Source organism: Microcebus murinus, chromosome 9 (genome assembly GCF_040939455.1).
Source record: "Microcebus murinus isolate Inina chromosome 9, M.murinus_Inina_mat1.0, whole genome shotgun sequence".
Lineage (NCBI taxonomy): Eukaryota > Metazoa > Chordata > Mammalia > Primates > Cheirogaleidae > Microcebus > Microcebus murinus.
In genome coordinates, this window is record NC_134112.1 from 60,196,251 (window position 1) to 60,209,857 (window position 13,607).

Here is a 13,607-nt window from a genome sequence, read left to right on the forward strand (position 1 = left end):
AGAAAAAAATCTCCTAGATGGAATTTGAGTCAGGAGCTTTCAAAAGAAGGAAGAAAGAAATCTACTTACACGCAGTTTCCCTGGATGCACCTCCCATGGCCACTGCACATGTCTATGCAGCCATCCCCAATATAGACATTATCTACTGCCCACGTCTGCTGCTTATCAAAAGGAGCTGGTTGATGCCAACGGAAACGAGTGGCTTGGGACCTTTGAAGAAGAAGAGAATTATAATGAAGGATGCAGTGGGGAAGAGAATGTGTTCTGGTCTGTTTGAACAAGTGTGTGGAGGAGAATGACACAAAAGCATGTACATTCCCACTCCTGTTCTGAAAAGAACATTCATTTTTGCAACATTCTATGTAAAACTTTGGTTAACAAACCAAACCAACCAAGCTGCAATAGCTTGATCTTATGTTTTGGCCCAGTGATGATCTTTCTGAGCCTTGTAAAAACAGACTAAATCAAAACCAAAAATTAATCCTAAAACTGGAAGCCTCAGGACAACAGGGAGCCTTGAATTGTGTGTGGGAAGTACTGTGGAGTGACACCAGGGCTGCTGCTAACTTCTGTATGCAAATTAGGCAAAGATGCCTGTCCTTGAGCAGCTGCAACCCCTCTACATTCAGCTTCAGAACAGAATACGGGCTGGATGTCAGCTTCCCACTTAACTTCCTACAGCCAGACACTTTTCTGCAGTGGGCACACTGGTCCAGCTCACACGGCATTCCCGAGGCATTCTCCCAGGGAAAGCCTTAGAGACAGTAAGGTGTAAAGCAGAAGGATCAATGAAACTCTCGATAACTGAACAGAGAAAAGTGAGAGCATAATAAATAAGACCAGACTTTTTTTATGTTGATTTAGAAGCAATATAAGTAAAACCAAAACAGAGGTTCTCCCATTCCAGAAGCAGAAATAAATTTGCTCCTTTGCACAGTTCTGGACAATGTCTTGTTCAGAAACACAAATACACATATGTTTTCAGAGGCACTAGATGGCAGTAAAATCCAAACAATGCCCGAGGCTCAAGTGAGTTGAACATTACAAGACTGGTAGAGGAAATCATTTGTGTTTATTGATCCATATACATTTTGTCATTGAGAAACTGTTAATCATTTGACTGAGGAATATCTGTTTTAGGCAGGGCAAAATACCAAACAACGGCAAGGATTTTCCAATTGAAAACGTTTAGAATATCAGAAAGAAACATATTAGAACTAAAATCTTCACTCAAAGAGTTCAGTCCAGTATACATCTACTAAGCAGAATCTATGCATAAGCTGACTTCATCATCCTTCTTGTTCCTAAGTTCCCCCAGCAGAGTTATTTTTGCCTAACTGCCTCCTATCACTTCCTGTTGCCTTTAACTTGAACCCTAAGCCCTCTCTTTGGCCCATGAGGTTCCGCCTGAGCAGAGTGGCCATCTCTTCTGCTTCATCCCAGCCACTCACCTCCGGAGTACTTCTCTCAGTTCCCCAAGCACACCAAACTCTTTCCCACCTTTCTGCCTGCACGCTTGCCTTCTCTCCATCTCTGTCTCTGTCTGTCTCTGCCTGGTAACCCCTCTGTATCCTTCAAGTCTCAGAGGAAATGTCAGGTTCTCACAGAGCAATTTTCTTCCTGATCCCTTTTAAAATGATATTTCTTCCGACTTCTTTTCCTTGTATAGCACTTGTCACAATTATAGTCAATAAAGATGACCAGAATTTGCATATGTATTTGATAAATGTCTGTCTCTTCTGAGGAACAGTAAGTTTTAGGGGAGCAGGCAGGGTTGATCTATTTATGCTCAATGTCGTGCACCCCATGTACAGCACCTAGCGCTTAGTAGGTGCTCTGTAGCTAAGGGGAGTCTGTGTTCAGGGGTCGCCATTCTCACAGTGAGCAATGTGAAGCTGCCCCCTCTCCTGGAGTTGTGCAACTCAGTGGCTCTGCTGATGAGTTATTTTTAATGACTAAATTTATTAACAGCTGTATCTCTTTATGTGTGGCAACATCTTATAAAAGACATAGTGGAACACCCTATTTTCATAGCATTTAATTACCTGGGTTGTGATAATTAGTCAACATTTATATATTTATTCTGCATTACTTTTGTATATTTATTCTGCATTTCTTTTAGACCATAAGCTTCTGAAGGGTAGGAAATATCTCTGTATCACTTCAGGGAATATTGTTTTGGATCCTCAGTGCTTATACACAGTAGATAAGTAATAAACTTTCCTTGTTCCCCTAATATCTTATATATACTTCACCAAAGCCCTGATCACCTTACATTAAAAGTGCCTATTTATATGCAGTTTCTTCTATTATTCTTCTTATTTACCATTTTATTGTTGGTGGCATCTATAGATGGTGCCTCATAAACATTTGCTTAAAGAATTTTAAGTTGATAGCAATAAAGATGACCAGAAAGAGTCAGATATGTCTTGTAGGGTGGATGGGCAGTGACTGATGGCTGTTAAAGAGGGGAGAGGTCCCAGCAGTTGAGAGGTGGCGTGGGCTGCCTAGCAGGTGGTGGCTTTCTGATCACTGGCTGTGTTTAATCACACTCTGGGCAACCACTTAGAGAGACTGTACAGAAGATTTAAGAGCCAGATGCATTGTTGGGGTTGACAGCCTTTATGGGGACTTCCAACCCTGACATTTTCCATTAATACAACTCTCTGGCATTCCACAGAAAAGGACACAGTGGGAAACCACGTGAAGAATGTACTACCCTGGAGTGGCCAACAGGAGTAAAGATAAGTGGGCACTCTCATTTGTACTCTGGCACTAGTAACTTCTAAGTCCCTGGTGAGAAACTAAACATTACAATGAGGGAGTTAAATGAGATGATTTCTAAGGCCGCTTCTCAAATGTGATGATTTTACATTCTTAGGAATAACTGCACCTAGTAATTATGTGGCCACAAAACAAGGACGCATATGCTAACCAATATTATTTTATAAGAAGAGGAAAAACTTTTACTAAGAGGAAGAACTAGAAAATAAGTTAAAAATGAGAGTCTGGAAGTTGAATTGCTGGGAGTTCTTATTCCCAGCCCTGTCACAGCTTCACTACGTGAAGAGGCCAAATCACTTATGTTTATGTGCTGACATGTTCCCGTCTGTAAAACTAGGGAAATGCTACTTCCTGCCTCACAAAGGTGTTGTGAAAATTAATTAGTTCGTGTTTACCAAGACCTATGAGTGTCTTGGTGGAGTTCCTTGGCAGGTGTCCTCGTTTATCATGAAGGTTCCTTATAATGATGGCCACCACCAGCTGCTACTTCTTGGAGTTAGGGGAAAATGGCCTCAGAGCAGATCTTTCATTCTTCCATATCCTTGAAGTCTTTCCCCTTGCTTCTGTTCTGAATTTATAGCATTTCTCTCCCATCTACAGAACATAGTAAATGCTACCCTAAGCGTTGCGTAGTGGGTATCTTTTGCTAAGTAGTTAAAATGTTATTGCCAGTTATATGGTTCCTATCACTGGTACATTTCCCCATACTGCCTCCACCTTTTAATAGGTTCCTATACACTTTTCAGAGTCTTTGTTTCTTCTCTTTTCTTCAGAATGACTCTACCTATGAAGTCCTCATTGTCATCATCATCATCATGAGAGAAAGCCCTTTGAAAGGAATCATGCATATTTTTTAATCTTTTCACTCTTCCCTGACATTTCCTGTGCTCCCAAAGAGATACATAAAATATGTCGGCCTAGAAAATCTACCCCAACCCTCCCACTCTACCAATGAAGAAGATGAGGCCCAGGGACCTAAGACGCACTGATTTGCTAATAAAACCAAGACAAGGCACAGATCTCTGGTTCATTATTACTTTGTATTCCCATTAAATAAATCTTCTAAAACTTGACCACAACCTCTACAAAACATCCTTCCCTTGCCATCACCCCTAAATATGAACAGTTGTTAACTATGGAAGCCCGTGAGTGCTGCTGCTGTATGTGCACACAACCCTATTGATCTTGACTTCTGTGTCAGTTTCATGGCTGAAGCCCTTGGCCCTCTGTGTTTGAGTAAGAGGCTCTGCAATGTCTGGCCCATTTGAAAATGTGTCCTATATTTTCCTTGCTAGCCAGGATCTTTATATTTGGCATGAAATTTCCTCTATTAGCCTATTTGTTTTTATTAGACGAAAGTAGAAAATATTCCAGAGAAGATATATAAATGGCCACACTAAGCAAGCACACGATAACATGCTTAAAATCACCAGTCATTAGAGAGATGCAAATCAAAACCACAATGAGATACAACCTCACACCCCAGAGGATCACTGTGGTCAAAAAGACAGACAATAACAAGTGTTGACAAGGATGTAAATTGGAACCCTTGTACGGTAGGAATGTAAAGTGGTACAGTCACTGTGGAAAAAAATTGTCAGTTTCTCAAAATGTTGAACATAGGTACCATATTACCCAGCAACTCCACTCCTAGGTATATACCCAAGAGAAATGAAAACATAAGTTGACACAAAAACTTGTACATGAATGTTCATAGCAGCATAAAAGGCGGAAAGAACCCAAATGTCCATTAACTAATGAGTGGATAAATAAAATGTGGCAAATCCAAATGATGGAATATTATTCAGCCATAAGGAGGAATGAAGGACTGATACATGCTACAGTATAGATATCCGACCCTCGATGCTAAATGAAAGAAACCATTCATAAAACAAACACAATTACATGATTTCATTCACAGGAAATGTTCAGAATAGGCAAATACAGAATATAGATCAGTGGTTGCCTAGGGCTGGGATGGGGGATGGAGACAGGGAGTGATTGCTAATGGGTGCAGGATTTTGTTTAGGTGGACAAAATGTTCTAAAATTAGATTGTGGTGATGGTTTCACATTCTGTGGGTTTTTTAGTAATGACTAAAAACCATTTAATTATACACTTTAAATGTGTGAATTGTATGGTATATGAATTATAGCTATTTTTTTTTTAAGTGAAGAATATTAGCTGTAAAAAGACTGTTGTTAAAATGCAAGTTTTCCTCAGGAATCCTAATCACAAAAGCAGTTGGAAGTGTCTTATTTACATAAGTAAGTAGAAAGGGGGTCTTCCGGGGCCATATTTGTTAGTGGAACTAAGTCTGGGCGAGCCGGCCCCTCTGCTGAGGCGCCTGAGAAGACCTATAGGAAGAAGAAACAGCCTTTGAGAAACAATTGTCACAGGCTTGGCCTCACTTCTAACTGGCATATGAGATAGTCAACATACTAAGGTGAAAATGGTACACTTTTATGTTCCAAACCCATGTTTTATTAAAGCAGAGTGCTCCTAGAATCATGAGCATGCTCTGTAACCGTTGAGGGATTAACAGCCTTTCCCAGGATCAGTCTTTCTAGTATAATATGCAGGGATACATTATAGAACTGTGTATCACTTCGAGGCTTATGGTACAGTGATTATGAGAGAATACGCATCACACAGAAAATATTTCCCTATAATTTTTATTTTGTACTTTCACATTGCCTAAATCAGTCCACAGTGGCTGTTAGAAATTCTGTTTCTGGTGTTCATGTTCTTAATCTCTAAGTTGAGTCTTGGGTACTGCCATTAAGCAAATTGATATGGTCTGGCCTCTGGCTCCTAGGGTTTGGGTCCTTTACCTTCCTCCATGAAAGCTGTAGAGTCCCAGCACTGGCAAAAAGCATATGTCAGCTCAAATGAACAAGGGCCACAGCCCATGACCTACAGACAACAGCTAGAGAAAAAGTAAGCTCTAGGAGGAGGCATGAACCAGGGGTGTGAATGGATTACTTATGGTGACAGGGCTCTAAAGGGTTGAGCCATCGGAGAAGGGGCACAAAGACCATGCACTGGGGTGGATCCACATGGTGCACTGAGTTATGAACAAAACAAGGAAATCACACTTTGGGGTGGAAATAAATGAAGCGGTGACTCTTAGGAAGTGTCTTGCTCAATTGGCTCATTTCACAGGTGTGGGGACTGCCAGCCAACAAGGGGGACTTGCACAGCTTCTTAGCTTTAGAACTAAATCCAGAATCCACTATGTCCTGGCTTAGCATGTTATTGCTGGACTTGATGTATTGCTGAGAACTCTGGTCACCCTGATGGCCAGCAAAGGCTGGAAGACAATAGATCTGGCAGTAAGTAGTGGGAAGCTTAACCCAGGTATCCTAGATCTCATGGTACAAAATTTCTCTCTTGGTGATTATAATCAACACTATGAATTTGTAGGATGCTACAGGACTATCTTTGGATTTTTAGGTAACATTAATCTGTCCACAAAAGAATGTATGGTGCCATTTGATTTTCTTTTGTACTAAACTTTCTTATAATACATGGAGGTCTGAATACTTGCATGAGAGGAGAAGTGTTTGGCCTATAGGTTCAGAGTCCAAACAAATGGGGTAAAGCCCTCGTAAGGTAACATAGTGCCTTCATGACCTCTCTCTGGAATTAGGGTGAAAAGCATATCACAGAGTCACAAAAAAAGAAGTTAAATGAGCTGCACCCCAAGGCTTTTCTTTCTCCCTTGATAGAGAACAAATGGAGAACTTTGGAACAATCCTGGTCTAGCCACTGACTCTGTGGCCTTGGGGAAAATCAAATAACCTCCCTGTGTCTCAGTCCCCACCTAAAAGAGGGAGGCAAAGGGACCTAGAGGTAAAAGGAGACCTAGGAGACTTTTTAACCAATGGTATTGATTTGTATCCTGATTTGGAAAGAAACCTATAACACATTTTGTGAGATAGGAAAATTTGAGTACCAAATATTAAGTATTGAATAAAAAATTATCATTAAGTTTTAGGCATAATGATGTTGTAGATTTTTTTTGTTTAAAAAATCTTTCTCCTACATACTAAAATATTTACTGTTAAAATGATATGATGTCTGAGATTTGCTTCAAAATAATATGGGAGGGCAGGGGTGAGCAGGGCTATTGATGAAACAAGGTTGGTCATGAATTGGTAACTGTCAAAGCTAGCCATTTCCACTTTACCTGTCAAAGCTAGGTAATAAGAATATGAGATTTAGGTACTAGTCTCTTTAATTTTATATAATTTATTTTATTTTTTATTTCAGCATATTATGGAGGTACAAATGTTAAGATTACGTATATTGCCCATGCGTCCCTCCCCCGTTGAGTCAGAGCCTCAAGTGTGACCATCCCCCAAACACTGCACATCTCACTCATTATGTTTGTATATACCTATCCCCTCCTCCCTCCTCCCACCTGCCCGGCACTCAATAAATGCCATTCCTATATGTCCACTTAGGTGTTATTTAAATAGATAAAAATATGAGCTAATAATAGTCCCTTTAAAATCACAGTAAAATTTTTACTTGAGAATTACAAATAAAAGAGAATGGCTTTCAGTTTTAGGTAAAATAAGATTTTTACTGACACTTATGATCAGTAATGATAAAAACTATAGTGTTCTAAGTAAGCCCACTGAAGACATAGAATACATACTGGACCATCCTTCAAATACAGAGATTTCCCATAATTTTAAAATATCTTCTCAATGGAGAATGACTTATATTTAACTGTTAAAACAATCCCAATTATCCATCTATACTAATATGTATAAAGTACAGCTAAATCTCACATTCTCTGATAGAACTTTGACAACATTGTTGGCAATTTATAAAGCATAGAAGGTATCTATCCTAAGTATGCCTTTAAAAAAAAAACACCCCCCAAAAAAACAGAAAAAATAAAGCATAGAGGGAATGCAGAATTTCTGGAAATAGTTTTAATTTCTGTTGTAGTAGAAATGGAAATAGATTTAATTTGTTTTAATACAGTATCCAAACTATATTAGTATATTATATAAATTCATATATTCAGTATGTGAAAATCAATAGTACCACAGCTTGTATCAGACAAAATTATCTCATTATGTTTTGTAATCCTGAAAGACCAGCAAATTGGTAATGTAATAGCAGTGATGTTCAAAGTATCAAAATGATGCATGAGAAAATGGCTATGGTCCAATGCTGCTTTGGTTTGGTTGAAAAATTTTAACAAAGTGTTTAGTAATGTGAATGCTTGCAAAAAACCTTTCAAAAGATACTGTTATGTTAGAAGTAACAATGGACAGAAATAGAGTACCAGAGCAAGTTTAAAGAACCTTTCCTTAAAAAAATGAACTTGTAACTCCTTTGAATATTGGAAGAACCCAGTAAATATTATGCCTCATTATTTGGTTTTCTTTGAATAAGACCTTTTCTCTGTTTGTAGTGATAGTATGTGAGAATATCATTGAAAACCATCTCCCTCCCTAAATCTTTTTACTTGCAAAAAGCTATAGCCTCCCTTCCCTGTCCTGTCACCCCTATCCTACAATCTTACTCTTTCTTGTGCTTAAGCACCTTACCTTGGAACTTCCTGCAAACATTAAGTAGCTCCCATGCTGTGGCTAATACCACTTGGCTTCCAAAGTGTTGTAGTTAATCTTTAAAGAAGATGGTATCAGCTAGGTCATAGGGCAAGAAGAAGGTAATGGATCATCTTCAAACTTAAAATAGCCAAGTCACACCTGAGCCTCCCAGTGGCCACTCCCCTCCTCCCTTTCTCAGTGGATTTGGGTTACCTGCCCTTCCATTGACTCACCTTGGGTCTCAGGTGACATTCGAGAACCCATGCCACTTGAGTCACCTCTTATTTTTAGGTCTGGAGTTAGTAATGAGGAGGAGGCAGGTTCAGAGTAGGACCATACGATTGGTTTTGGCATCTTCCTATCTTCTATTTCAGTCTCTCTCAAGAACTCCTGGCATTCCTCCCTTCCTATTTCTCCTGTGGCCATCTCTCTTATGCAAGCAATAAAGATGTAGAACTAATAGAGTTGTTAAGCCCATGAGCTTTGGAGCCAGACAAGCTGTATTTATTTCCAGTATCCTATTGAAACTGTTCTTTTGAAGGTCACTGATTATCTCCTAATTGAAAAATCCAGTAAATTTGTTGTGAAGCTTTTTTTCACCACTCTCTGAAGCTTATGTCACCGATGGCCATCTCTTCCTGCATGATAATCTCTTCTCACTTGGCTTCTGGAGACCTTGTCGTTTTGATCTTCTACCTCCCTGACTGAATCCCTTCAGTTCCTTTGCTAGCCATTTCCACTCATTCTGCTAATAAATTTAGGAATCCTTGCTTTTCTTTTTAAACATTTTCTTAGGGGAAGCAAAGGCAGCTTTACAGCATCGCCTATCACCTCTATGCTCGTGCCTCCAATGTTATTACCTTCCCTTGGGCTCAGCTCTTCATGTCTCTGTCAAATGGATATTTCTATTTGCATTTCTTGTCATCATATTTAATTCAGCATCATTTGACTATATTTTCCATATTGCCCCTCCTGGAGTCAACTTCAGTTCTCTCCTCACCTCTTCTCACTATTCTCCCAAGCTTTAAACTTTGGAGTTATCTCTCAATGTGTGTAACGGAGAAGGAGAAGTTAGTGCCTTGAGTTTTATCAGTTCTTTCTTTGACATGTTCTGTAGTATCTGCCTCATCCCCTCCATGTTAGCTGCAGCCCAGACACTGCTTACTTCATCTGTAGGTCATTATCACAATACCTTTGCCACCTTCTCTTATTTGAGTCTCTCTGCTCTCTCCACTTATTTTCTTGGAAGAATATTCTCAGCTCAAAACCCACCATAGTTCATTTTTTTTACAAGTCCAAACTCCTCTGCCTTGCTTCAATGCTTGCTATAGGTTAATCCAACTCTACTAACCAGCATCTTTCCACAGCTCCCAGATAGGAGCCCTCTGCTTTAATTAGCAACTCCTGTGCTTCTCCCAGGCTCCTGTCCACATGTCTCTGCCCTGTTAATACTGTTCCCTGATTTACAATGTTCTTCCCCTTACCTGTATAATTCCTAGCTATCAAAGCCAGGCCTAATCTCTTCCATGAAACTGTCTCTAACTGTGCTATTTAATACTATCACCCATTTCTCAACACCTAGGGCAATTCTAGCCCATTCCTCAGTGAAGCTCTAAATTATATACAACATGTATTATTTTTCAGTTGATTCTTGGGTATGCTTCTCATTTTCCTTAAACAGATGGTAACCTCCTCCAGGGCAAAAACTTAAGATATTGTCCTACCATTATCATGGGTTCATTTTTGTTAAGCTGAGCTGGGACTTAGGAATATTTCTTAGTCTGAAGTTGAAGCCTGATAATAAACTTGTGTTATGGTTAATAAGTTATGTGGCTAACTCATAAAAGTAAAATGGTTTACATTTTTATAAATCTTTACACTATTCCAAACACTTCCATGCACATTTATGAAATTTTCTTATGGTAAAAAGGATCTCCATTTTCCAGATGAAGAAACTGAAGTTAAGAGACATGAAATGACTTGCTTAAAAACTCCAAGGGATGAAGAGGCAGAGTTCCCCACAATACTGCAATGCTTTTTATTCTTTTTTTTGTTTGTTTTTTGGTAACAAAATGTTACCAAATGTTAACGGATGTTCACAATAAGGAATAGAAACTACAAATCTATCCAATTATTTAGGTTTTAACATAGCAATGTCTGAAACAGAGTGTGATGTATCTTGTGTTTAATCTCAGTGTTCCCTTCCCAGAGAGAAGCACCAGCATCCACTCAGTTCTGCAATTCAGAAAGCAGGGGTTCATCTTCAGCACTTCAACCTGCCATGTCCATTTCATCATCAAGCTCGGTCAGTTTTGCTGCCTCCATGTCTCTTGACTTTCTCCACTTCTCTTCATGTCTGCTGCCTGCACCTGGTCCTACAACCTGCATTTTTGACCTCTTTAAGGGCCTCTTCACATCAACTCTTGTCCTTTCCAATGTGTTCTCCAGCTAGAATAAGCTTTTCTGAATGCAAATCTGATCATGTCTCCCTATTCCCAAACACTTCAACAGGCTTTTAAGTGTCCCTATAATGAATTCCCCAAATCCTTAATACAACTTACAATGCTCTTCACAGTCTGACACCTTCTCTCACCGCTCTCTGCTCCTCTCTGATCTATACCTTCAGCTTGTTAAATATGCATGCTTCCTCATACTATAGACTATTTTCCTTGCCTGGAACACTCTCACCTGTACACTTTACTTAGTTAGCTCCTGTTCATCCTTCATACCTCAATTATCCTTTTTTCAAGAAAGCATTCCTTGGCCTTCTCAGCCAAGTCAAATCTCTCTCTGACATATAATTTTAGAGCATCATGTACCTGTTCTTCATTTCTTATCACAGTTGAATTTTATATTTACTTCTGTGATTATTAGTGATTTTTGGTAAATATCCCTTTCTCCCACTGAACTGAAAACTCTTTGAGGCAGAGATAAGTTCAGCTCCCACATAGACCTTGCACATCATTAAGCAATTCAGAAATATGTGTTTAATGAATGACTACCTGAATGAATAATTGCTACTGAATACTGGCCATTTCAGTTTAGTGAGTGGTTTGATGTCTGCCTGTGGACAGCCAGCCTCAGGTTGTCTCTCTCACCAACAATACTGGGATCCAGGCCTTATGATCACATGATATTTGAGTAGATGAAGCTGCAATTGTCACATGGTCACAGTCACTCCTAAACTCTACTAGCACACATGTTTAAGTTATCAGCATCGTGTTGGTTTATAGCACAGAGCTACAAACTGAAACCCTTAGTTCTGGCCCAGTGGACCACATAAACATTGACGTTTCCATACATTTCCAGACATTGAGGCAGTAAATTCAACTTAAAACAAGGAAACATCATATATACCAAGTAACTGGATGTAAAAGCAGACACAGTATAGCTATGTTAACTCATGTTTGAGACAAAGTGCTCTGTGACTGGCATGTTGTTCTAATAATCTTTAGCATATGGCAGAGCACGGTAAGAAGTGGGTCTGACTTGGGCTCCATCCAGGCACATTTCCTTCTGAATTACCCAGAGGGCCTTGTTATAAGGCAGTGTTGCCTTTAAGACCATTGTACATGAGCCTGGAGGGTAACATAACAAACAAACCACATATTTTCAATATGGTAACAGGAGAAAATAGAGGCTCATCAGATTTTTTTCAAATATCATTTGAAAGGGTCAAAATTCTTGTGGGTATGTGCAAGAGACAATTAAAAGGTAGATTAAAAGATGAGGAATAATTACTTTTCTTGAGCAAAAGACTCAGGGGCATAATGATTAACTGGAGTAAATCTTTGAATGTCGCTTATTTGCAAAATGCTACCGACTAGCTGGGTAATAATTCATAGAATTCATAAAGACTTAAAAGACGGCTGCCTTAATGGAGTTTTTTTCTATTTTACTTATTAAGATCGCCTTAATAATTCATGTGTGGCAACACCTTTAATGAGCAACAAAATCTCACGTATCTCATTTAAACTTGGCAACTCTGCTGACAGTTAATATACTCTTGCACCTCTCTGCCAGCAATTGTAAAGCAGCCCTAGGCTGTTAGTAACTGAAGCCATCCCATTTATGATAATCCCAAGAAAAGTTATACCCTAGATGAATGGTTGAATTTTATGGTCATTTGCTAGGAAGATTTATTCATTCTTCATTTGTGGGGAAGTGACAAAACAATGAGCCCAGACTATAACTCCTGTTTTGCCCACTGCATTGGGTGCTTTGCTTCTTTCTTAATGGCAGCAACTGATCAGCATTTTCTTGGAGAGAGTGAGAGATTCTATCAAGATTTCAAACTTTTTCTATAATTAGCACTTCCTTTAGATGGTGAAAGAAAGTTATATAACACTATTCCACTAGGCTTTACTCAAACAGGAGTGCAAATGCACAGATAGTTTAGATTTAACTTCTTTACCAGCATTTACCAGGCAATTTTATTAAGCCATGATGGCCTCCCATAGACACAATGAAGAAAGCAGTGACAATTGTTTTTGACATAAAAGAATGCTTCAGGTGATAATTCTTAAGAAACTGTTCAAAATAAAGTTTCAAAATCAGATGCTGATTTTAACACACATTTATTTGCTACATTTATTCATATGACATCACTCACTCCTATATGTACAGCAATCTGACAGGCAGAGCATAGACTTCATTTAGATCTACTTCTTATCCAGTGGAGCTATTTCAAATGACTTGATCTTGGCATCTCTGAATTAAGTTGGAAAAACCAGGGGATACAGCCACTGTTTTCTTATGTAGGCCATTCTTTTAAAATATTAGTGTTAAAAGTCAGTAAAGGCCTGGATTTTGGGAAACCACAGAATAATGCCACCACAAAAACTGGTTTCTATTTTACCTATTAAGATAGCCTTAATAATCATACATGGTAATACCATGAACAAGTAACAAAATGTCACATATCTCATTTAAACCTGGTGTGCTAAAATATGACATGCCAAATTTTATCACAGTTGGGTTCACTGCCTGCAGAAGCATCCATACCTGGTGTAAGGAGGGAGAGGCAGAGTGATTCTGGTCCACTTGTTGAAAGTATCTGACACCAGGATACGCTGCAGATGGTAGCGACTGCATTCAACATTCGTAGGCAGACAGTCCCTTACCAGTGGGTGCCATGACAACCCAAGGTCTACTGAGTATTCCAACTCAATAGCTGAAACAGGAAGCATTATTCTAGATAAGAACACATGTCTGCAGACACAGGAACCATAATTACTTAGCATGTTT

The 13,607-nt window shown here is 39.1% G+C and overlaps 1 protein-coding gene across 3 annotated transcripts in view; it reads right to left on the reverse strand.

Moving 5' to 3' along the window:
• Positions 1 to 13,607, reverse strand: part of RELN (reelin) — a 457,647-nt gene that overhangs the window by 41,566 nt on the left and 402,474 nt on the right. For all 3 annotated transcript variants that reach the window (XM_012747047.2, XM_012747038.2, XM_076006499.1), the window contains exons 46-47: positions 13,365 to 13,533; positions 70 to 210 (exon numbers count right to left, since the gene is read on the reverse strand). In XM_012747047.2, the coding sequence (XP_012602501.2) occupies positions 70 to 210; positions 13,365 to 13,533 (310 nt within the window). The remainder of the gene's footprint in view (positions 1 to 69; positions 211 to 13,364; positions 13,534 to 13,607) is intronic.